The 25,576-nt window shown below is 45.5% G+C and overlaps 1 protein-coding gene across 3 annotated transcripts in view; it reads left to right on the top strand.

Moving 5' to 3' along the window:
* Positions 1 to 25,576, top strand: part of TMEM40 (transmembrane protein 40) — a 413,366-nt gene that overhangs the window by 142,520 nt on the left and 245,270 nt on the right. For 2 of the 3 annotated variants that reach the window (XM_069643616.1, XM_069643617.1), the window contains one exon: positions 4,804 to 4,907. The exons of the other annotated variant lie outside the window; for it this stretch is intronic. In XM_069643616.1, the coding sequence (XP_069499717.1) occupies positions 4,874 to 4,907 (34 nt within the window). In that variant the 5' untranslated portion in view covers positions 4,804 to 4,873. The remainder of the gene's footprint in view (positions 1 to 4,803; positions 4,908 to 25,576) is intronic. 3 annotated transcript variants of the gene reach the window in all.

The raw sequence follows: 25,576 nt of genomic DNA on the forward strand, positions 1-25,576 counted from the left end.
CCTTGACACCCAAGCATCTGTCTGAATCTTGCATGTTTTTAGAACTGTATGTGTAAACCAGTTTTGATGTCGGAACTCAGAATTTCAGAATTAAGGCCTTTCACAGTTATTTTTAAAATGGCCCTACATTTGGTCACTCTCTGCCATATCAATGATATTCGTGTCTAGTGTATGTTCTTCATGTCTTTGGTTTTGCATAGCGCCATACATTTAATCGCTGCCCATGTATGCCATCATCTACTTCTACCTATATTCGTGTCTATGCTACTTTGTGTAACCCTATTTGGGTCTGGTCCATCCTTTTTATGCTTGCATATGCTCTCTATTTAGGCCCTACCTTGTGTGACACGACCCATTCTACTCTGTGGCGGATGCGTTGCCCCTAGTGTTTAAAATAGGGGTGTACTGAACTTCGGCTTTGAGTAAGTATTCAGCTGAATACTTAATGGAATAAGAACTCAAAGTGGAAGTTTTGCAGTCCCTGTGTCCCTTGGAGTGGTGCCTGAGCATGAGGTATTTGGTGCTGGTGTCCTTGCTCGTTTGAGGTCTGACGGGCTGTGTACCCTTCAGGGGTGACCCCAAAGCACGGAGCGGCTGCCACTGGGTTGCTCTGGCAACACATATTTTTAACACGTCGCTCACAAATGAAGTTAAGTAAAAATGTTGCACTGAAGTTTCGTAAAGATGGGAAGATGTAAAGTTGCTAATACGTGGTGAGTGACCTTGTCTCTTTTGTCAGTCTGTCTGCCCTTTCCTCATGGTGATCCCCCTTGTACCACTCTCAGGTGCTCAGTTACACTGATGCGATGCGCTGGGAGCAGTGCCTCAGACCAGGGGGGCATATTGCAGACTGTCTGCACACAGTAGGACCAGTAGAAAAGAGAACTCGTCCCATCTGACTCAGATCAGCCAGCTAACATGTCAAACTTAGGGAAAGGGGGAGTTCACAGCATGAAACTGCTACATGTAGAAGGAAGTGTCTGTCGCACTCAACATTGTGATTGGAAAGGAAGGCTGCAGCGCACAAAAGAAAAAGCACTTGAGTAAATACAAAAGACAGCTGCATGGAAACAAGGAAGATAAGTGCCGAGCAGGCATTCAAAACAACGGGCTCTATTTGCATTCTGATAGTAGCAACAATCCTTGGTTTCCACGATGCATATCGACTGCAATTCTATAGCGCAGTACTGGAAGCAGGGCCTTTTCTGGAACATTGCATTACAGTAGCTCCTAAAAGACAGAACTGTCAAAAGAACTCACCCCTAGCTTCCGTTCTATTTTATTCCAATGTATATAACTGTTGGAACCTATTAGGAGGAAGCTTTTCTCATAAGCATACATTGCAACACTCACCCTGACATCATAGCAGCAGACACTGCATACGGCAGGGAAGGGGATGGCAGCAAACTACAGTTACAGTTAAAAGCATAGGAATAAATAAGGCTATCGCATGTAACCTCTGGTAGCATGTTTGTTCATGTTATCTCTTGCTTATTTTACTCATTCAAGTCGTGTGCCATTAATCTGTAAAATAGACAGAGGGCACGACTGGGGTGGTGAGGGGGAAAGAAGAGAGAAGCGGACAACATGGCCAATATTGCATGCTTTATGAACTGTTGGCAGAATGCATAACTTCTTGGTGTGACCATGAAATGATCCGATAGGTCAGGGGTTTTCAATTGATGGCTCTCCATGTGTTATGGACTACAACTCGCATCAGTCCTAGCCAAGATAGACATTTCATTGGAATCATGATACAATGAATCTGTAGGACCACAGAATGGAGATCCCTGTGATTGGCAGTACCAATGGGAATCATAAGTAGCCATTATCTCCTTTTAAAGATGGTTTTGTCTAAGAATGTCTGGGCAGCATCTCCTTCACCAAATATGTGTCTTTCCTTTTTATAATCACTTGCAATTTCAACTGAAAGCAGATCAATGCTTCTATTTTCAGTGAGGACAACTCTTTACCTGTATCTCGTGTTTTCATATCTTTGTCTCCAAGCCCTTTTCCAGGAAACCAAGCAATTCGTTACCCCAGTGTTTAGTGCATTTCATGCAGCTAGCAGCCCACATCGGTGCTCTTTTTCACTTTCCAGCCCTCTCCAAACCAGCTGTTTTACCCAGGGTCGGACTGGGACAAGAAATGGGCCCGGTAACCCAAAAAAAAGTGGCCCACCCCTTGCCTCGAAAAAGTAGCCCACCCCTCTCCTCACGGCCCTTGACCTCTGATGACATCACCGGAAGTTATGTCATTTGACCCCACCACAAAGTGACATCACGGGAAGCAGTGAAACATGACCTTTCACCCCTTGACAAAACAGGAAGTGACATCAAATAGATTGTACCTAAGTACACTAAATTACTGTGAATCCAAGCAGACGTCCAAGGACAAATGATATGTTATTGTATAGCACTTATGCTTAAGATCTTTTTTTATATAACAACTATGCATATAATATCACCCAACCTGTGTTGGTACTCATTTATCGACCTAAGAAGGATGAAAGGCTTTTTGAAAAAAATGGAAAAAACATTTTTTTTTTTCTTTTCCCAAACCGGCCCAGGCATGGCCAGAAACCGGCCCCCACTCCCCAGGGACGATGTTGGCCTGGCCACGGCCGAGGGGCCAATCCAACCCTGCTTTTACCCTGATATTTTAGGTAGCTTATACCTCTATGCTACTGATGCTTCTGCTGAGTTTGAGGCAAGAAATGTTTAAGTTGCTAGAAGCCGTCTCTTAAAAACGTCTTTTCGTGAACCAGAAATCCTAGAATTGATGAGGTGACCACTGTGTGCTCTTCTCTACTTCAACATAACCGTTGCGCTGCATTTTCAAAGCGAATAGACAATTCATATTTCCAAGGACTTCTCCTCTGTCCTTCTGGCATCTGAAACGCTCCAGTGTAGATTTTTTACTGTCCTATGCCCATCCTCGAACTCCTTGCAGCTTTGTGACATTTGCGGTCGTTGTCTTCATCCTACTTTCCATGAAGGAGCCCCATGTCTACAGGTTTCTGAACATCTCCATATGCAAGGATTTTGCAGGAATAAACATTGATGCTTACGTCCCTTCTTGGTGCTCCTTTTCTGACTTTTTTACAATTCTTTGGGGTCTCCTTTCAGAGCTTTTTTCTGTTGTTCTGGGGATGTGGCCTTTTTGTTGCTGTTTGAAGATGACTGGATGGGCACACATCCTTTGCTGAGCGCCAGATCTTAGCTCCTAGTCTAGGAATGGCGGGGTCCTTTTCTGCTGTCTCGTTATCCCTTCTCCGGTTCCAACAATTTCAAGATCCTCAGACTGGTGTCAATCTTTTTCAAATGTTTTATACATGCGCATATTAGAGGTTTTGCCCTTTTCTCCACCTTGTACATTCTCTCAACTCCTTCCCATCGCAGAGCCGGCACATCCCAAATGTTGTTGAGCTCTGGCTTATGCAATTCCTCTGGGGGCTGCCAACCCCCTCATCCACGAGAGACTGCATCCACAGTTACAGATAAGCGTTGGCTGTCCGCAGCAAACACCCCAATGTAACATGATTTGCCTTTTATATGTTGTGGGATGTATATTTAAATGTACATTTTATTGTGTGTTTATAGTGCATGTTAGTAGCTAAGTAGAGGGATGTATATAGTGCTGCAAAGGTAAGGTGTGCAGAGGAAAAACAGGTGCTGATGTGCACCCTGGGGTGAGGCAGGTAAAGGAGGAGGCAGCCTGGCAAAGTGGGTGGTGCCAGGTGAGTTCTGTTGTCGGTCCACCCTAGAAGTATAGCTGTGATCCCTCAGAGAACTTATGCCAGGAGAACAAAGGGTTAGTGTTAGAAGGACCTATTTAGGGAATGTTTATTAGGAAATGGTGCATATGTTTTTATAAATAAAAGGGACCCCATAGGGGATCCCTGTAAAAATCCACCTTGGTGTCTGTGTCCTACTAGAATAGAGACGGGTAAGAACTCGGGGCATAGCCCATTTCCTGTTTTAATATTGATTTTAATTGCAGGTTGCAGGGCGCCAGTTCCTTTCCAAATGGTCTGGTGGGTGGTATGGTGGGTTCCTGTGGGCACTGCCTCTGGCCTGGGGTGAGGGAGGCGCACATTCCTTCCTTGTCTTCTAGTTGCCTATTAACGAGTAGCGGATTCTATTGAATAGATTATTTATTTTGTGTTCTGTAAACATCATTAGAACATTTGTGATGTCCTACGTGTCAAACATTTGCATTTCTGAATTGGTCCTAGCGCACTGGAACAAGGCTCATTTCTTTACAAATATATACTGCTTCTGAAGATTAACGCACACTCCTGAAAATAACATCTCTTTATACAACTAAAATCTGCATGTAAGAATTACGATGGAAACAATTTTGTCTACTGTCATTAAACTTTGTTAAACTATACAATCGTCCTGTGGCTTCCTAAATTCGGCTTTCTAAAAAAGCACACACCAAAGAGTTCACCTTTACTGTGATTTCTATATTCCAGAAGCTGCTGTGCGATTTCTTTTCTTTTGTTCTTTTATAAGGACTAAAGAAGACTCCCTCTAATAATCTTTCATCATTATTTGAAGTGAAATTCCCAATGTAAACACAGCATATTTGGTCATGAAAAGGGTATGCGCTCAGTGTGTCGGTGTCAAAATTACTTTGTGAGGCAATACTTGATGAGAAAGAGTAATTACATTTTTAATAAAAGAGCAATCAAATTTAATAATAATCTATGTTGGCTTTGTATATGTAATATTATATCATGGTTTTCATTGACTACAACCTTTTCCTGACACGAAGCACCCTTTTCTTTGACTCCAGACAAGAAGCTTAAAGTACTGGAGACCGTAGAGCGAAGCTTCGTTTTGGCACAAAGGAAACCACAGTGAAAATGTCAAGTGAACCGGCAGAGTCAAAACCCCCTGGTAATGAATGCAAAATGTATTTGATGGAAATTAACCTGTGTGCATGCACACACATACACCCACACCCACAGAACCACGTGAGTGTGCATAGGGTGCTTGGCACAGCCAGGGCCTTTGTGCCATAATAAGAAAAAACGGTGCAAGGGTAAATCGGCAGACACTCGCACCTTTCGAGGGATTTAAATATCCCGACATCCTTTGTATGCGGTCATCTGTGTCCCACCTCTCAAGTGACCCATTGTATGTTGTGCAAATGATCAATGTAATCACTATGCCACTTAGCGCATATTTCAGAAAAGGTGGCAGGCGCTCCTCTCCAGAAAGAACATGGCATGATAACCTGCTCTGAGATGAGAGTTTGCAGCATATGCCAGACACTCTAAGCGGAGCTCTGCCCATCCAGGCAGGACTATACCCCTCTGTGGGATGGTCTCCAGAGGTACACAGGCCTCTCCATGCCCTCTCCGATGGGTCCTTTCTGTAGCCCAAGTGCAACTTGCATGGTAAATGTACCAATTCGTTAATATGGCCCCTGACCTTTGTTCACTTGTCTGTTTCTGAATATGAGCTAACCTCACAGTCGGCGTTAATCGGGTGACATTAGTTTTCACAACATTACTGTAATAAAAAAGGCCTTCCTCCACCTTCTATCCTTGCCCCCTCCTTCTTGCAGTTAATGTCTCTATATTGTTTCTTTCCATCACAGAGTTCCATGTTGTTCCTTCAGTTGTCTTCCAGAAAACAATAATGATCTTTAATTAGTTACTGAGTGCTATCATTCATATCATAATAATAAAACTATATAATAATGATGGAGTGAAAAATAAAATTATCTAACAAATGTTAACATTCCCATTGTTTAAAGGAAGCACTGTGCAAATTGAGCAGTGGCAAAGGCCACCAGTGGTCATTTCTGGTCTTTAGAAACAGAATTGCATCTGTGGCGTGTCTGATCACATATCCAAAAAGAGGGCCATTGGCATTGACATGGCAGTCCACTATATTGTGGGCAGAGGACACCTGCATAATGGTCTCCACTTCTCCTAAGACACCTGCATTCCTTTCCCAGGTTTTCTACCTGTGCCTTTGCCAGAAATTCTAGAGAGATTTCACCGTAGTGGTGGGGACAGCTTTTGGGGCATGTGGCTCCTGAGGGGGCGCAAGCATCCTAAATGATTAAAGATCAGTTTCGGCTGATAAATATTTATAGTTTGTGCATTCATACTTCCTCTGAATTGCATGAGTGCCCAAGCATAGTGAGTGACCCCTAATTGGTGCAGGGTGTTTCAGGAGAATTATGCTCCAAGAATATTTTTTTAAATCGTGGGTAGAAATTGGGGATTTTACAGCAAAATCGTTGTGAAAAATATGGTACATGGCATACAATTTACAATCAGATCTGCAGGACAACGCATACATAAAACTGATCGTTGCTAGCTCCCCAACACTACACATCAGATGCGTGAGTGAACAAAATATATTGCAGTTTTGCAACCGTAAAATAACTTTCATGATGTTGGACCAAAGTATATGGGACAATTGCCACTATAAATCATTTTAATGATGCTGCACCCAGAGTCGATGCCAGCATTTCCATTGTAAATCACTTTCATGTCATAGCCTCAAAGACATTCAAACAGTGACACTGTAGTCACTTTCATGATGATGCTCATGCAATATAGGCTATCGCTGTCACTATCAAGCACTTTCATGATGCCATAATATGCCATTATTCCCACATAAAAACACTCCCATGATGCTGCACATACAATATATGCCAACATTCACAATCACTCTCATAATGTTGCATCCACAATATCTGCTGACATCCCCATTGTAAATCCCTTTGATTATATGCATGCAATGCATGCCATTGCCAGCACAGACAATACAAATAGGGTACATGATACTGCATTCACAATGGATGCCAACATCCCCACAAAAAATCAATGTAATAATGGTGATGCCAGTATGGCCCCCCGTTTCTTCACACACACACACACACACACACACACACACACACACACACACACACACACACACACACACACACACACACACACACACACACACACACACACACACACACACACACACACACACACACACACACACACACACACACACACACACACACACACACACACCCCCCCCCCCCCCCCCCCCCCCTGCACCCTACACCGCTTAAAATGCATGGCACTACAACTTGCACTCATACACTTTAATCCCTTTACACCCCTCACTCTTCTCTCAAGTACAGAAGGAAGCACAGCAGTCGCCTAAACCCGTGGTGGAGCCAGGGCTCATATAGGGATGCAAATGTGGTTGCCAAGCAACCTACACCAGAGCTTCAGCAAATGTAGCGCTTTGTCACTGCTGTGCACAGTCCTTTGCATCTCACATTAAAAGAAACATAAAAGTGCAGTGCCCTGGCCAGCAGGTGAAAGGGAAGTGGTGACTGAGACAAGAAGATGGGCCCCAAGGGAGGCAACATCCTCCACTGCTCTCCCCTGGCACCACCGCTAGTTTAAAAACCATTATATTGTTTACAGCTGGCATAGTTTTTGACCCCATAAGCTTCAACCTATAATGGTCAAAGTGCTCTATGGTCTCGAACCACATCAGCACAACCTGACATACAGCTGCTCTAAATGGGAAACAATCCTGCTTTTGAATCTTTGCACCAAGAAATCCAATTAATATACTGACTATATCTATGTATGTTAAGAAATCCAACCACAGTTTCATTTTACAATGGAGATCCAAAATTCAGCTCATTCTGCAAGAATATGACATCTCCATAGATCTCTTATTCATGAATCCGGCCAAAGTAAAAACAAAACTGTGGCAGGCAGATTGGATCTGAACTAGAGCACTATGCATGATATACAAAGACTTTCGAAGAAATCCATTTAACATCAAAAAGTACAGTGATTTGGCTGCACACTTAGTGAGATCTCTGAGTCCTCCGTATAGATCTGCTTACATGCGGTTTCGGTTCAATCTTTGGTACAGGAATGACGTCAAGTACAAACACAAAATGGGACTAGACGGTGAGGGGAAATGCCGATTTTTGTCAGACTCAGAAGGAAACGTTAAGACACTTGATTGTCGAATGTGCTGAATTGTTGAAATTACGAAAAAGATATTTTAAAATTCACTTTTCATCTTGCAAAATGTTAACCTTTGATGAATTATTTCATTCACGAACTCAAGCCATTGGCTACTCCATTGTGAATTGCTTAACTTGATCTCATGAATAATCTGGATGAAGTCCAAATTACCACAGCATGATCTGGAGACATATGAAACTGTAAATTATGTGAAATCCACAATTTTCTTTTACTAATCTTAAATAGTTGATTGTATAATTGTTTTATGATGAATTTTGTACCTTGACTTCTTTTTGTATAATCCATTACTCATCCTTTCTCAATTATGTGTAAGTTATATGTTGTTAAATAATATTGAAAAGTTGATGTCAGCCATATCAATTCAAAAAACAAAATGGTAATCCTTGCACCAATCGAAGATCAAACAGTGACAAACACTGACAAAATCAATAAGTGTGACTTTTTCACAGGTGTTACTGTTTAGTCATGGATAGGTTGAAGGTTGGATGTATTAGTTTGATTGTGTGAATGGAGGATGGATGGATCGGCTAACTAGCATGATTGTCTTGCTGAATGCTTGATGTCCTTTTGTGAATGGATGTGATTGGGTGGCTATGCCCAAATCTATGCCAAAACTCGCTTGGAAAACACTTCCATTTTGGTTCTCACAATATACGCCAGCATGGCTAATTTAAAACCTTTTTCATGCTGCCTGTGGACAAAAATATGCCAGCATTGACTCATTATGGTGTTAATGTTTTTGTCAGTGGGACTTATACCATGCATCATTGTCATCTGCATGGTCCCCAGGCACTCTGGCCGATCTGAAAATGAGGGTTAATTTTACTAGTTGGGGGAGAGGGAGAGCGCACAAGTGCTTTTCCTCTGGTGTTGGTAGGTTCAGTTTGGAAAAACCGGTCCCTGTGTGTGGGTTTGCTTCTAGGTGGTCTGGATTGGTGGGCATGGAAGGTCTTTGTGTTCATGTTGGAGGCCTGGTGTGTCCATGGCATAAGAATGAATTGGCAGTGTTGACATGGTGTGTTTTATTGGAGAACGTGTGGAGTTCTGCTGTTTGTTGTCAGTGTTGGGGGTTGTGTTCAAAAAGTTGTGTGTGCGTGGCATAGTTGGTTTGTATGTGGAATGGTTTTAGGAAAATGCAGGATTTTTGTATGAGTTAGTGGGGGAAAGAGAATGCGATCCTCATGGCATCGGATTAAGTCGCAGTTGTGCAGGTATCTTGTTTGGTAACTGAATCCAAATGGGTACCTCCACCGGCAGCCCCTAAATGTGCTGCACACAGGTCAGGATCACAGCTACAGCAGTACATATATGTATGTTCTATGTAAGGTGCTTAGGTGTACGCGCTATAGAAATAACACATCATTATCATTCAAAGGCAGCATGTTTTATTTAACCAATGGCTGCCATTATTGATTGCGGACTTAACTATATGCAGCTTGACACCAGAACATAGGCAGCCATAAGCAACAAGAACACAGGCACAATGTAATGCAGCAATAAAGTGGACAACACATTAATGTACAAAGCACTAAGGGAACAAAACGTATTTTAAAACATGATGCACAAAGGTTCTCACCTTCTTAGGGACGCTCACTGCTAAACAAGGGGAAGCCACTGGAACCGACCTTACAGCAGCATGCATTCATTCCTCTTGAATGTGCAGCTCCGGCTCCTCTGAGGTTCTCTGAGCTCATTGCGGGTCAGATAGCACAGTAAGCTGAGCGCTTGCCCTTTATATCTGTGTGCAGCCTGCTGGGGTAGGTTCGAATCCTGGCAGGGTGAACTCAGCCTTTCATCCTTCTGAGGTCGATAAATTGAATACCACGCTGAGGTATAATAATGTCTTCTGCTATTTCAGTGTTCTGAGACCTATGGGTGTGTAGCGCTATATAAGAAATGTATTATTATTCATTTACCAAGGCACATACACATTTCCTAGAATAACTGCAGAGATTCTGTAATCCTGTAAGAACTTAACCAATGCAATGCCCCCGCCTCTGCCCTCCTATGTAAACTGGGACAGCAAGATGTTTAAGTCAGCCGTGTGCTACGCTGCAGAGAGGTTCGGAAGCACCAGCAAACTGGCAGCTCCAGACTTGATGGTACCTACGAGGTTGCTCCAGATTTTAACCAATGCTGTCTCGGATTTGTGAGGTGGTTGCCTGTGTTTCTGCTAGGTGTACATGTTGATGGGTGTCATGATGGTAGTGCAGCCTCATTTATCAGCACTTTTAGCACAGTCAGCAAGATTATAAAGGGTTTGAAATTGACCAGTGTGGCAGGAAGTGGGAGCGGAGTTAAGGGAAGCAACAAGTTGCTGGGCGAAATGGTCAATTTCCACTTGCATGGCTATATTGAAGATTTAGAAGGATTGCAATCCTTTCAATGATGCATATTTCACGAGTAAAAAACAGTTGATTGAAAGTCCATTATTTCTGCTATTGCATATTTCCATCCGGGCAGTGGTGGTGACTATTCCTTTGAACTTAAAGTGCTTTGTGTGGTTATAGTTAAAATAGTCAGAGTGCTCATTTCTGCCTGAATTTATGCAACCAATAAGTGGCTTGAAGGATTTTCGGGTGCAATAAACGTGCCCGCTCATGACTGGGTCACTCCTGTACCCTTTGAACACTCTGCTTTGAATAATTTTGAGGCACTTGGGTTCAGTTTTAATTGTTTGCAACATGACCAGGGGAGGGGGCGTTTTGTCATTGTAGCCCCTTCCACCGGATACCATACACTGACTGTGAATCATTCAGCCATCGTATCAGCAGTAGCTGCTTTAAAGAATTTCTAGAGCCAATGTGTTATTAACTCTCCTAAACGTTCACATAAGTTTGTCTATTCATTTAAGCTGCAGGAGTTTCTGACTTAAGTAATAGAGGAATGTTCTACTTTTTGTACCCTCTCTTTTGATGAGCTGTCTGTATAATGATGAAGTGAAAGACAATCAGTCCCCATGAGATAATTGAGGACAACAATTGCTCAGGAGATTTAAACTCCATTGGATCATGTTTGATTTAGCATTGATTCACCATGAAAATCTGCCCTCTTCTAGGGTGAAACTGGTGCTGCTTATTGTGATAACTGCTCAGCGGGAGTGCAGGGGTGAGTAATGGCTAAACCGCCTATTCAGACCCATGCTACTACTAACCCAGCAGGGATCCCAATCATTAAGGTGAAACTGGCAAAGCCCGTCAGGCCTACCTCCTCCTCTTTTGCTGGTGTAGGATGAGGGAAGACTATATGTTCAGGAGTGGTATGAGCTGATCCAGTTGCCACACAGATAGCCATAGTACAGTGGCCAAATAAAAGAATGTCCAATGAAGGTCCAAGAACAGTAGTAACTTAAATATGATCATACATAATCAATGTAGACAACCTATTATAAACGTTAGAGACCTGCCACTGTGAGAAAAATGCAGAAAATGCAGATGACTAATAAGAAAGGGTCTTCTGGGCTGAGAGGCAGGGTTGTTCAGTCAAAAATACTTCAGAATCAATTTCAATGTTCAAGAATATGCCTTTAAAAGGGAAGATGGGGGCTTAAGTCAGTTGTTAAGGATTCCGATCAGGAAATACACCCTGGTTTCAGACTAGTATACACTGCGCAAATGAAATACTTATTTTATTGTGTTTGTAGGTTCAATATTCTGAGTGATATACCACTCATATCACACCCCTTCTCAAAATATCCCCAGGTCACAATGGACCAGGAATCAGGCTGGTTCGTAAAGGTAATATTTATTTCAAATTCAAATCAAACACATGTTTTAATATATGGGGTAACAATCACCAATGTGGTGACAATACAAATAAGCAAGTAGGTGAGGCAGCTGAATTCACTTATAGCAACACAGAATATAAAACACGGAAAAGAACAGTTTGGGCTTGTTGGAAAGAGGGCATTTAAGTTAAGATTTCCCCCTGCAAATTTCTCAACTCACAAAGAAGCAATTCTAGATAGATATAAGTAAGCAGCAGGTATTCCGGTATATAGAACAGTGTACAGGGTTTGAATACAATCTTCCCTGCTCCCCGCAATGAGAGACAATGAAGGACTCTCCCAAAATGGGAATAAGGCCAAGACAGAGTGCGGGTGAGCGTAAGTGGGAGTTTATCAATCAGAATTGGGCATGCAAAGAACTCTGCAAACTCCGAGAGCGCTCTGTCTGACAATAGCAAAGACAGGCGTATATATTTACAAAAAACGTCATCAAAACCTACATACTATAGGGGGCACAAGTTCATTGGGATTGGGTGGCGACGACTAACTATAGGTGCTGCTGCGGTGTGGTTGGTCTTGGCTGGAGGACGTCACTGGTCACCCTCGTGGGTTGGGCTGGGCCTGGCAGGTCGGCTTGAGTTCATCCGGGCGGTGTTGGTGTGCCGAGGCGGCCTGTGGCAGAGATGAATGCCTTTTCTGACTTACTTGCCCTCTGCCATGCACACTGCAGTCATTCAGTCATTTACAGTTTTATTCTCTTTAGTAAATCTTTCAATAGGTTAATGCAACACAGGAGGAATGCACCTTGTGAGGGATCTGGAGGTAATATATCGTGGCCTGGTTACTTGTGATCTGTTGACCGGGACCATAGGTCGAGGGGCTAAGCTTCGGGGACTGGGGCGGGTGGTACAGGTCTTTCTGTCTTGTTAGAAGTGATTATGGATGTTTCGCTGTGTGTTGTCAAAGTGTTGGGTGTCCTGATTGCACAGGGCCATAAGTCTGAGACAGTCCGGTGGGTTGTGGGGTTTACGAGGGGGCGCTTGAGTTTAAACTAAGGTTTACTGCTGTGCTGTAAATAATGCAGGTAGCTGGCCGCGGCCTTGGGTACTGGAGTGGGGCTACAAGTCTTTGAAGCGACTCCAGTCGGGTCGGGGGAGGCGTGATAGCGCAGAGCGGGGCTCTGTTCTCCTGTCTTGGCAGCCTTCTGAGGGAGGGAGGGGGATACATCGAGACCTTGTACGCTTTCACAAAGGTATCTCCCTCATGCGTTGCTGAATATAAGTAAAGACATCGCAAACATTTGAATACTTTCTATAATACTTATTTAAAATCACTTCGAAACATGCATTTAACCTTTGCTGGGTGCGTTTCGATTATACCCAGTTCGAGCATCATATTTGTACATTAGACTCTAGCAGCTACAGTGTTTCAGTTACATGCATATACATTCGTAGTAAATGAGGTAGTGGTTAGATAAGTGGAGTACATAGAAAACGACCCGCCACTGTACGTGACGGTGGTGGCATATGAGGGGCTCAGACATTCACACATGATACGTGCACTCTCGCGCATTCTTTACATGGGTTCATAGTATAGTTGCATCCGCTTTCTCGTGTACTCTAGCAGCATTAGCTTTGGTTATGGCGCGAAACCACGTGAGGTAGGCTGCCCAGTGATACACGCAACGAACAGATCCCTGGAGCGTTCCTTTATCATTGGCCTCCACCTGCAATGGTGCGAGCTCGCCATAGCTTATATCATGGGAGCATACTCTCTCATTTTAATACATTCTACAGGCATTTGTATTTTGTGGAAGAAAGAAATAATGCAAGAGGTCTTGACATTAATATATACATATATATAAAGACTGTCTGCCATCAGAGGACCATTTTACTGTTCTTCTCATTGTTCAGGCCTGCTGACCGGGTCATGCTGATAGTGATGGTACACTGCGGGAGGTGAACTGTTACAATGTTAGCGTAGTGCGCTAGCTCATGTCCGTCTTGTTCGTGGGAACATGCTCGCAGCGGATCTGCCAGGGTGCTGCGGCAACAGGGATGTTGTCCAAGGGTGGGGGCCGCGCTACAGTGCGCTGAGCTCACACCATCTTCACCGGGCAAAGAATGGTTGTTGGGCCTAGCTATATTTGTGTTGTAATCAATACATGTGGGCATTCAATACGTGTGGGCAATGTCTTCAGTGGGTGAGCCCTCCACCACCTGGGCCCGGGTGGCATGAGGGAACGCCCAATGGGCCATAGCCCTCACCTGGGGAAGAAACGCAGGCGAGAGGGGTCTCCTGGACCAGTCCTCCCCTACATTTCCTCCCTTTCGTTACTTAAGTAACAAATTCTTTAACTCCTCTATCCTCCTACATTCTGCTTCGTCCATCACCGCCTCATCCCATGCAGGAGTTCCTTTGATAGGCATCCATGCTCTGCACACCCCCCTTAAACTCTCACCTCTCCTGGCGTATTCATCTGGAGTACACGTAAGATATATGCACCCACCATCTCCTTCCAAATCTACCCACACTTCCTCGTACCATTCTAGTATGCGGGGCTCTTTGATGGTGGTGTGCCAAAGCTTATCTACAATATCCTTGTCATGGTACATGGGTACCAGTTGGTACCTTGGTGTGTTGTCTACCCCTGTTTGTACTTGTGCTTCTTGCACCGTTTTTATTGTACCGTGTGAGTTGCCCATTGTCACCATCATCATTGCACCATTTGGTACTGCGCTAGCACAGACTCGAAGACCCACCTGGCACAGGCAGAAAATCAAAAGGAGGAACACCACAGCTGGCATCAAAAATTTCATCGTTGTCCAAGCCATGAGGGGACCCAGGAGAAGAGGTTATCGAACCATGTACTGTCTTCTGCTCCGCCTTCCATCTTCATTTTTTCTCCTAGGTTGTGGACTGCTTCGATCACATGGGACAGGGAGCCGTTCTCTGCGTCTTCAGAAGGTACGAAAGTGCAGCAGGCACTTCCTATTTTTCGGCAAACACCGCCGTCCATCGCCGTCAACAGGTCCAGGACATACCTGTTCTGCATGGTCATCAGTCGCAAGGCTCTTAGTTCGACCTTTATTATGTTAAAACCTTCTTCGGTGTCGTTCGCCAGCTGAATTAATTCCCAGCGGGTTATCTGGAGCCATTTTGCGTTAGCCCTTGCTTGGACACTTGATACGAGCGAGGCAAAAAATGTTTCTGCTGAGCTGAATAATCGATATTTGTCTGGGATCTGGGCCAATAATTCTGATGATGCCTTTAATATATAGTTTGATGCTCGTCTGTTGCGGGTCAGCACCTCTCCCCTGTTTCCAGAAGACAGGACATACATTTGTGGTACTGCAGTTGGTTGAGCCACACTCTGTTGTGTGCGTTCCTGTGTCCTTTTGCTTCCATCGATGTGGCTTTCTGGTATCACCATTAGAGCTGAGTGCAGAGTGGCCATTGAGCAGCTGCCACTCCACGACGGGGGGAGGTGTAGGTATGCCTGTTTTCCACATACCCAATACGTGTCCATAAGGGCCGCAGTCCCTTTTCTTAGGTCTGGGATAGTGAGGGTTTTGTTGCACTTCTTGTTCGTCCCCATGGATGTTCTCCCCTCTCCTTTGAAACATAGTTCATAGTCTATTTCATTCTGCAACTTGAAAGGCTTTTCGATGGGCGTAACCCAGGTTAGTTTTGAAATGTGTTCTCTCCATACGGGTGTGCATGTTTCTTCTATCCATTGCAATTTCTCCGGTGCCACACCCCTCAGTGCTTCAGCTTTACACATTACTTCTTCATTCTTCCACTTGCTATCAGAAAAAAGTGTCCCTTCGATTGCAAAAAATGGTTCTCTCAGACATACAACCCCTGACGGTTTTGGGTAGCACGTTTTCTCGTTCTGCAGCATTTGAAAAGTCACTTCATGTGCCTGGAAGGTGTTCTTAATTCTGCATAACGTGAGATGAAGGAGACACTGGGCATCTATAATCGGCAACTCTTTGGGTAACAGTACTTTGGGTGTACCTGATGCGTGAGGGATGAGGGAGCAAACATAACAGCTCTCGTTTGTTGTTTGTCTAGCTGTGGCACTCATGTCTGCATACCACTTATTTGTTTGGTGGGGGTGTCGCGGGTCTTCCATCTTATCTAGACCTAACCCATAGTACTCATCATACTTCTTCCTTCCTGCTTCCCTCTTCCGTCTATTGTTCTTATTCCTCATATTCTTCCCGATTCCCTGGGCAAGAGACAACCTAGACCCCCCTTTCTCATTCCCGCCCCCCTTCACCCAGTCATCATATAATATTTCATGTGTTTCTCTCATTCTTTGATTCTCTATGGCCGTGGGGGCAGGTTGGCTGGTGGGGGTATTATACAACCAGGATATGGCAGAGGGATTTCGGTCGTTTAAGCTGTGAGCATTGTAATTAGACATCTCAGGTGGGGACAGTGTGTTGTTTTGTCTTTCACCCTTTGGCCCTCCATCGTGTGAAATGACAACATTGGGTGACGTAGTATAGTAGCCCCACACAAGTTTAGTTCCATCCCATATTAAAAAATCACCTTCCCTTGTAGTTGCATTGACACTTGCAGTTGTATTGGTCCCAGTAGTTGTTACTCCCTCCCCCCTCGTTCATCTCGATAGAGATGAACGCTATGAACCAGTATGTAACCAGACCAAATAATAATGTAAAAAACAATATAATGCACGCAGATAGTCCACATTCATACGAATATATACATTTCACAGTTAACCATTCTCTAATTCTAGTAAATCTATCCGTTGCAGGCCGCCCGTTAGATGCCATGGAAGCTCCTGTTTAAGATATAAAAGTGCATTGAGTGCATACATGTAAACATTTTGTTGGCACCAACAGTGCCAATATACATGTGACGGGGAATGGAAGCGGGTAGGGTTACGGGGAGGGGTATTCACAGACAAGGGTGTATACAAGTTCATAGTTCATCATTCAATTTGATATATGTATTTATATACATTCACACTCAACAAGACGAAGGTTAAAACAAAATTTTTCCCCTTTTTTTTTTTTTTTTTTTTTTTAGCAGTTGTGCATTTCTTCAAATTCAGTACCAGCACATACACGCAAGTTCATATTCAGTCATTCTGCTCAGTTGCAGCGTTTGCTGTTGTCTGTGCCTCCCCATCTACCTCCTCTTGTACGTTGCTATATGCCTTCCGTACATCGGTCAAGTGCACCCAGTACCTCAACCCTTTGACCTTTACCGCCGTAGGTGTGCAAAATATTACTTCATATGGGCCATGGAATCGTGGTGCATTCCACCGACGCACAAAACTTCTGACATATATCCAGTCGCCTGGCATTAGCTGTAGTTGTTGCTCCGGCTCCGTGACAGCGCCTGTTACATTTCCCTCTTCTCTAGTGAAGGGTGGGGACAATTGCTTTGCTATCACGCGCGCTGCCCTTGTCAGTTTTTTTAAATAGTCTGTGAACTCATCTCGCAATATCGCGGCGCTTCTGTGAGCGTCTGAGTGTTCGCGCAGTGGTGAGTGTGCAGTGTTCATCCGTCTCCCAGTCACGATCTCGTGCGGGGACAAATGGTGGTCTTTGCTTGGCTGGTTTCGCAACTCAAATAGCGCAAGCGGTAGGCAGTAAATCCAATTCTTTTTTAATGAAAAGCATAGTTTAGATAACCTGCCTTTCAACAGTCCGTTCATCTTTTCCACTACGCCATTACTTTGAGGATGATAAATTGAGCATAATTTATGTTTTATTCCCAGCAATGTAGTCACTTCCTTGAAAAGCTCATTCACAAAATGAGTGCCATTGTCTGAGCGGATCACGTCACAAATTCCCCAGCGCGGGAATACTTCCCTTACTAGGAACTTGGCGGCGCTCTTGGCATCGGGGCGCGCGCAGGGTCCTGCTTCCACCCACCTTGAAAATGGGCACACGACCACAATCATGTACCGTGCACCATTACACCTTTCCCCCATATCTGCATAATCTATGTGTAGTTCCTTGAATGGGCCAATGGGCTTAGGGATTGTTCCCCAGAGAGTACGTAATGTCATCCCTTAATTGTATATTTGGCATGTTGTACATTCCATTGCCAACCGAGACACGTGCTCCTGGAGACAGGGCACGAACCATTCTTCCTGTATTTCTGCTGCGATGTGTTGTTTGGTGTTATGTGCAGGGAAGTGTAGCTGTTGAAATGCAATCTCTAGTAGCTGAATTGGCATTACCACCTTCCCCGAGTTATTTTGCCTCCACAGCAGGTCTGTTCCTGACTTGCTGCACCCTCGCTTTGTCCACAATAGTTTTTCCTCTGCACTGGCTCCTTCCTGCAATTCTATTATTTGTGGTATGGGCATGACATTATATCCCTCTGGGGGCTCTTCGTTTGTTTTGTCCTTAAGCATGTATTCACCTGTATCATTTTTCTGAAAATAGGAAGCCTCCTTGGCGGCAGTGTCCGCTGCCGCGTTCCCTAAAGACACGACATCTGTGTTGGACGTATGTGCTTGGCATTTTACTATTGCTACGGCAGTGGGGTTTTGCAGGGCCTCAATTAACTCTTTTAACAATTCTGCATGCTGTACAGGTGTTCCATCTGCCCTCCTAAAGCCCCTCCGCCCCCATCTTGCTAGGCCTCCATGTACTGTTGTTGTCATGTAAGCTGAGTCTGTGTATATCGTCACTGCACAACCCTTTGCTGCATGTAGTGCTTCTATGAGTGCAATCAGTTCTGCTGCCTGCGCGGAGTAATGTGATGGGAGACGATATTGTACCAGTGTCTCATACTCACCGTCTTCTAACCTCACCACTGCCATGCCAACGTGTTTTTCTCCCGTGTCCGTGTCAATAGATGCGGACCCATCCACAAAGTACACTTCCCCTTCGCTTAGAGCGTTCTCACACACCACTGTCTCCTCCCCACTTCCTCCTGTGTAGGTTGCGCAATCGTGGTTCTGCATGTCTTCGAGCGTGCACGCTTCTGCAATGAATGTGGCGGGGTTCACTGTCTTGCATCTCACTATATGGATGTTGGCACTGGACAGTATAATCTCGTAGTGCTTTTTGATCTCTCGAGTATTGCAAATAATGAATGTTCCACAAACAATGTCACAGGGAAGCCCATTACTATTGTGGCACTTTTCTCAATCGCGAACGCGGCTGCAGCGAGTGACTGCTCGCACGCGAAATGGCCTTGCATCACGGCATCTAAAGTGCCACTATAGTAAGCCAATGGCTTGTGTCCTAGGGATGTTTTTTGTGTCAGGACTGCTGTCATCAGTGTTTCCTTGCAGTGGGAGAATAGATAAAACTCGCGTCCATAATCAGGGTTTGCGAGTACTGGGGCGCTTGAAATCAACTCTTTTAGTGTTTGGAAGGAGGAACTCATCTCTTACGTCCATTCCACCTTCCTGTTCTCCTGTTGGGCCACCTTTAATGCTTGTAATAAGGGCCTAGTGTATGCCGCATAATCTAATATCCATGCTCGGCAGTAATTGCACATTCCCAAAAATTTCTGCATGTCTTTTACTGTTGTGGGTTCTTGTACTGATCTTATGGCTTCTACCCTGTCTGGTATTATTCTTTTTCCATCTCTCGAAATCAGCTGTCCTAGGTACAGGACCTCTGGCAGACAGTATTGTAGCTTCCCCTTGTCCACTTTGTACCCCTTGTTGGCCAGCAAAGTCAATAATGTTATGGAATCTGTTCTGCATGTTTCTTCGTTTCGTGCGCAAACTAGTAAATCGTCTACGTACTGAATAATTGTGCTCTCAACTGATAGGTTTCCTAGGTCTTCATGTAATACGCGATTGAAGATGCTCGGGCTCTCGCAGTAACCCTGTGGTAATCTGCAATGCTCGTACCTTTTACCCCCTAGTGTGAAGGCGGTAAGGTATCTACTCTCTTCAGCCAGGGGAATAGAGAAAAATGCGTTTTTCAAATCCACTACTGTGAAATGTGATGCCTCCTTCGGGATGCTGCACAGTATTGATGCGGGGTTCGGGACTAGAGGGAACTCCTTCTGAATTACATCGTTGAGGGGGCGTAAGTCCTGTATCATCCTCCAAGACCCCCCTTTTGCTTTTTTGATCGGATAAATACAAGTGTTACATGGGGAGTTTGAAGGCACTATTATCCCTTGTGCTAGTAGGGCGTTTATTGTCTCTTTTATCCCTTCTTCAGCTTCACGAGACAGAGGATACTGTTTAACTCGTGGTAAAATTGCTCCTTGTTTTAGCTTTATTACCACAGGCTGTACTCCATGCAACAGTCCCACATCATGGGGGCCTGTTGTCCATAAGTTGTTTGGTACGAGCCTCATGTCGTCATCAAAAAACGACGGTGGTGCTCCTACCACTGTCATCAATTGGACGGGAGTCTCCTTTGCTTGTATTAAGATATCACAGGGCATCGCTATTTCCATCACTATTTCACCATCCCCTTCTGAGTCTGAGAAGAGATCCTCATCTGTTACCTCTCGCAGGGCGATGTTGGCGTTTGTGCATAGCACTGTGCGCCACTCACACCCTTCCTCGTCCACTCCGATCACAGCTATTCTTTTTGCTGACACTTGCACAGCGTGCAAATCTAACGATACCACTGACCCTGGTGCTGCGTTGGGACATACTATGGGGCGGAAGAGGAACTCCGCCGGGATCCTCCAGTCCATGCTTCTCAACTCGGGAATTATGAGGGCCAGAGTCTTCAGCCCTTTGATAAACATTTCCTCATTTTGTGGCAGTCCTCGTATTTCCTGCGTGGTTGTGTAGGCTTGCACTACCAGCATTGCACGCAAGGGGCATATCCCGGGTGTGGAACACACTATCCCTCTCTCGGTAAATGATATGGTCATGTTGAGTTTGCTCAGGAGATCCCTCCCTAGCAAGTTAATTGGGGAATGTTCGTAATATAATAAGGGTGCCTTCACAGTCTTACCCCCCACTGTCACATCCAAAGCTTCTGTGTAAGGAACTTCAACTACAGCCCCAGAGAACCCCTGCGTCTCTAACTTCCTGTTAGATAACGGGAATCGGCCCTCTCTGATACATGATTTCTCCGCTCCCGAATCAACCATGAATATAAACTGCTTGTCTCCTATCTGCGCCCCTACCAATGGTTCCTCTGCTGCATTGTAGGTGGTGGATAGAACTGGACACGCAAGTGTTCTCTGTGGGCTGTCCTATGCGGGGTATCTCGTCGCCCCTCCCTCAGTAAAGACATTTCCGGAAACTACCGACATGCCGCTGTAAGGTGCTGGCGCGGGGGCCCCATTTGCTGTTGTCGTGAAAGGGTTGCCTGGCGTGTATTGCATGCTGTCATTGTTTTGGGGGTGGTTCTGTGTCCTATACTGGTGTCCTTGTTGCTGGCCCATGGTACCCTGGCCGGGGTTTCTTAGGTGCTGCTGTCCCATTGGGAGACCGTATGGGCTTCCCGGGTGTGGATGACCATAAGTCTCCCCCTCCTGGAACCCATTGTTTTGTCTACTTCTGCACTCCCTGGAGTAATGTCCCCATCGTCCACAGTTCCAGCAACTCCCTTGGGGGCCCCTGGGACCCTGCCATCCATTTCCTCCCATTCCTCCATACCCCTGTCCGCCTCCTCTCCGGCCCCTGTGCCCACCTCGTCCCCCTCGAGGGGTCCACTCTTGCCACTGCGGACTTCCACCTTGCTCTTGCTCAGTCCACTGCCGTTGTGCTGGTCCTGTCCAATTAGTTGCTACCCTTCCTTGGAGTGCTATCAGCCCCTCCTCCTCCTCATCTCCCTCCCTACTGTGTGGCAGCGCGGCTACTGCTGCTGCAACCTTCACTAACTTTGACTGTACTAACTTCGCCTCGTCTGCCAATCTTTTCTGCGCCACCTCCTTCTCCCTCTCCTTGATTCTTTTACAATGGTGTACTATTATGCTTTGAATTTCTGGCCATCCCTTTGCTTCAATACCTGCTATCTTGTCAAGCGCCTTCTGCACTTCCTTTGGGAGCCCTCTCTTTATAATGAAATAAAATAAAGATGTCGATTGATACCAGGGCGTGCCCGTTTCTGCTCTCCACATCTCTTGGACCCGAAAAATGTAATCCATAGCCTCTTCCCCGTCATTCATTGTACACTGCATCACTGACTGCAAGTCCGGTGTGTCTGGGAATGTTTCGCGTAAGGCATCCCACACCCTGGCACGCACCGTGTTGAAGGATGCCCCATCATGGCGGTCACAGTCTAACGTTACTCCCGGGAAACCGGCCTTAACCCATACCCTTTCAGCCTGGTCACCTACTGATGATACGAGTAGACTTTTTACATCTCCTATGGCTAGGGGTACCCCGGCAGTATGTTTCTCAAAGGCGTATATCCACTTACTTGCCCCTCCTGACAACGGGGGTAATAGCTTTAATAAATTGGCTTTATCCATCTGTGCCCATGGGATATAGTTAGGCCTCCCTCCTCCCCTGTGTATCAACGGGAGCTGTAGCCTTCCTCTTGTCGCTCCGTCCGGACCCGTTTGATCTGTTGATGTCCCTAGTGATGCCATTTTTCCCACTCTGTTCCTTAGTCGCCCCGTCCACTCATCATCCAAGGTTCTCAGTGAACACGTACCTTCCTCCCCTTCGCTTCCCCCTCCTATCGCCATACTCAACCTGTCGCTTTCTTCTACCTCGTCCCTTATATCACACAGCAACTCTTCTCTAATTCCCCCCTCCTTTCTTCACTTACAACATCTCCCTCTCCGGGCCCTACTTCTATTATTCGCGTTGGTTCTTCCTCAATTCTGAACAAAATCTCGCCCTTTTTCCACCCCTCTTCGGGCTTTCTATTTTCACCTTGCGCTCTGGACGTACGCCCTGATCTAGTTGCATCTAGTGCTGTTCGTTCACATATGTCTTTTATCCTCGAGAGCTCATCCTTTGCTATCGTCAGTCTTGATTCTAAATCATCTGTGAGCTTCTCTATATCCACCCTTTGTGCGCCTGCCTGGGCTCGCTCTCTCGTGCTTTCGTATGGCGGAGGTGCTGTGGGCCGGAGGGGTGTAGTATCTCTCGGGGGAGGTATGTAAGTGGGATCACTGTACCCCTCTGCGGGCACAGGCTTCTTTATTATCGGGTACAAACTTATTACCTCTACTGGTGGCGCTACACTTGAGCCTTCTTTGACATCTCTTTGTATTAGCAGTGGATTGTCTGTGGTGGACGGGAGATCAGGATTTAATGCTGGTGTCTTAGGCGGTGGTATCTCTTCAAATAACCTCCACAGATCCAATATTTCCCTCCTATTTTGCAGCTGCTTTCCTTTGTATTTTAGATAAATGCATGTGGCCACTGTATCCAGGACACTTTTATCAAACAACCCTCCCTCGGGCCAAATCTGAGGTAACCCCTCCCCTTTTAGCTCGGTCACCCATTGGTCATGATATTTTTTAATCCGCTCCACGTATCCCGGGAGATTCTTACAAATATGTGATAAGGGTGTTTCAGCCCCCATATCTGTGCCCTCTTAGTGCTGATGTGCCTCGTGTGTTTGCAACTACAATGTAAGTGTCGTATCAATATTATTCTTTATATTTTACTTCACATGCAATGTTGGGTCCCTTTGGGCTCTCCCCCTCCCTGTCTGCACAATACAAAACTGGCCGTACACAATATCTATTATGTTCTTTTTGAGGGGCACATACAAGAGCAACCCATCCTTTGGTTTCACAAAGTCAGACTCGAAATCAAAAAGATACTCACTCACTCCACTATATTGGCGTTGTCTGCCGAGAGGAAAAAAACTTTTATCCGACCACACTTATTATGACCATTTAACTATTATGCACTTATAATCGTTCACACATTCACAACGTCAAAATCTCCTCTAACACATACGAGGTGCACACACCTCTTGGCACCATTCACCATTCAAGCTGCCCTCCCTTTCCTCCCTAGCCGGCTGTCCCTAATCGCCTCATTTGAGTATCTAGATGCGCATATATATATATATATAGATATTACCCTGTTTTCCCCTCCTTCTAATAGGACTTTGTTTCTCTTACTGTCTCCCCAAGTCTGTGCTAATCACAGTTCTTTATTCTCCCCCCTACCCTTAAGAAAAGGAAAAAAGTAATAGCGGTCACGAATGTACTCTGTGTCCCCTTTTGCTGAACACTTTTATTTTATACTCCACGTCTTCATATATTCCCAGTACTAGTCAAGATAGCACTATGCGGCGCCGCCTTCCACCCCCTTTCGGAGCTAGGTTCCCGTCACTTTTTATCTCTTATTCACCTCTTAATCCTAATGGCCATATGCAAAGAAAAAGCAAGGAAATTTTAAGATGATCTTTAGTAGATCTGCGTACCCCCCTCTTGGTTTCCTGTCCTACACTTCACTCCCCGCTCCCCTTAAGATCGCTCGCACTCAGTACTCACGTGCCCGTCTCGAACCGATACTCTCCGAAACTGGGTCCGTCCAGGCAGTGTCGCCATCAGCTCAACAGTCAGCCCCGGCTCCGGCGAGCGGTACTCAAAGGGGATTTTTCAACCGGGATCCCGTACCCCCTCTCTATTGAGTGCGCACTTCTTAGTGTACCGGTCGCCGTTGGCGGGCAGCCTCCTGGAGCCGGCTCACCGTGCGTATCCCTTTTCGACCGGAGATTCTCGTGCCAAACGGGGACGGTTATAAGGAGTTTAGGAAGAAATAAAAATCACGCTATCGGGGTCACCACTGAAAGCATGCGTCCCCAAACAGCACGATCCTCCCCGCAATGAGAGACAATGAAGGACTCTCCCAAAATGGGAATAAGGCCAAGACAGAGTGCGGGTGAGCGTAAGTGGGAGTTTATCAATCAGAATTGGGCATGCAAAGAACTCTGCAAACTCCGAGAGCGCTCTGTCTGACAATAGCAAAGACAGGCGTATATATTTACAAAAAACGTCATCAAAACCTACATACTATAGGGGGCACAAGTTCATTGGGATTGGGTGGCGACGACTAACTATAGGTGCTGCTGCGGTGTGGTTGGTCTTGGCTGGAGGACGTCACTGGTCACCCTCGTGGGTTGGGCTGGGCCTGGCAGGTCGGCTTGAGTTCATCCGGGCGGTGTTGGTGTGCCGAGGCGGCCTGTGGCAGAGATGAATGCCTTTTCTGACTTACTTGCCCTCTGCCATGCACACTGCAGTCATTCAGTCATTTACAGTTTTATTCTCTTTAGTAAATCTTTCAATAGGTTAATGCAACACAGGAGGAATGCACCTTGTGAGGGATCTGGAGGTAATATATCGTGGCCTGGTTACTTGTGATCTGTTGACCGGGACCATAGGTCGAGGGGCTAAGCTTCGGGGACTGGGGCGGGTGGTACAGGTCTTTCTGTCTTGTTAGAAGTGATTATGGATGTTTCGCTGTGTGTTGTCAAAGTGTTGGGTGTCCTGATTGCACAGGGCCATAAGTCTGAGACAGTCCGGTGGGTTGTGGGGTTTACGAGGGGGCGCTTGAGTTTAAACTAAGGTTTACTGCTGTGCTGTAAATAATGCAGGTGGCTGGCCGCGGCCTTGGGTACTGGAGTGGGGCTACAAGTCTTTGAAGCGACTCCAGTCGGGTCGGGGGAGGCGTGATAGCGCAGAGCGGGGCTCTGTTCTCCTGTCTTGGCAGCCTTCTGAGGGAGGGAGGGGGATACATCGAGACCTTGTACGCTTTCACAAAGGTATCTCCCTCGTGCGTTGCTGAATATAAGTAAAGACATCGCAAACATTTGAATACTTTCTATAATACTTATTTAAAATCACTTCGAAACATGCATTTAACCTTTGCTGGGTGCGTTTCGATTATACCCAGTTCGAGCATCATA

Source organism: Ambystoma mexicanum, chromosome 2p (assembly GCF_040938575.1).
Source record: "Ambystoma mexicanum isolate Mex_15411 chromosome 2p, UKY_AmexF1_1, whole genome shotgun sequence".
Taxonomy (NCBI): Eukaryota; Metazoa; Chordata; class Amphibia; order Caudata; family Ambystomatidae; genus Ambystoma; species Ambystoma mexicanum.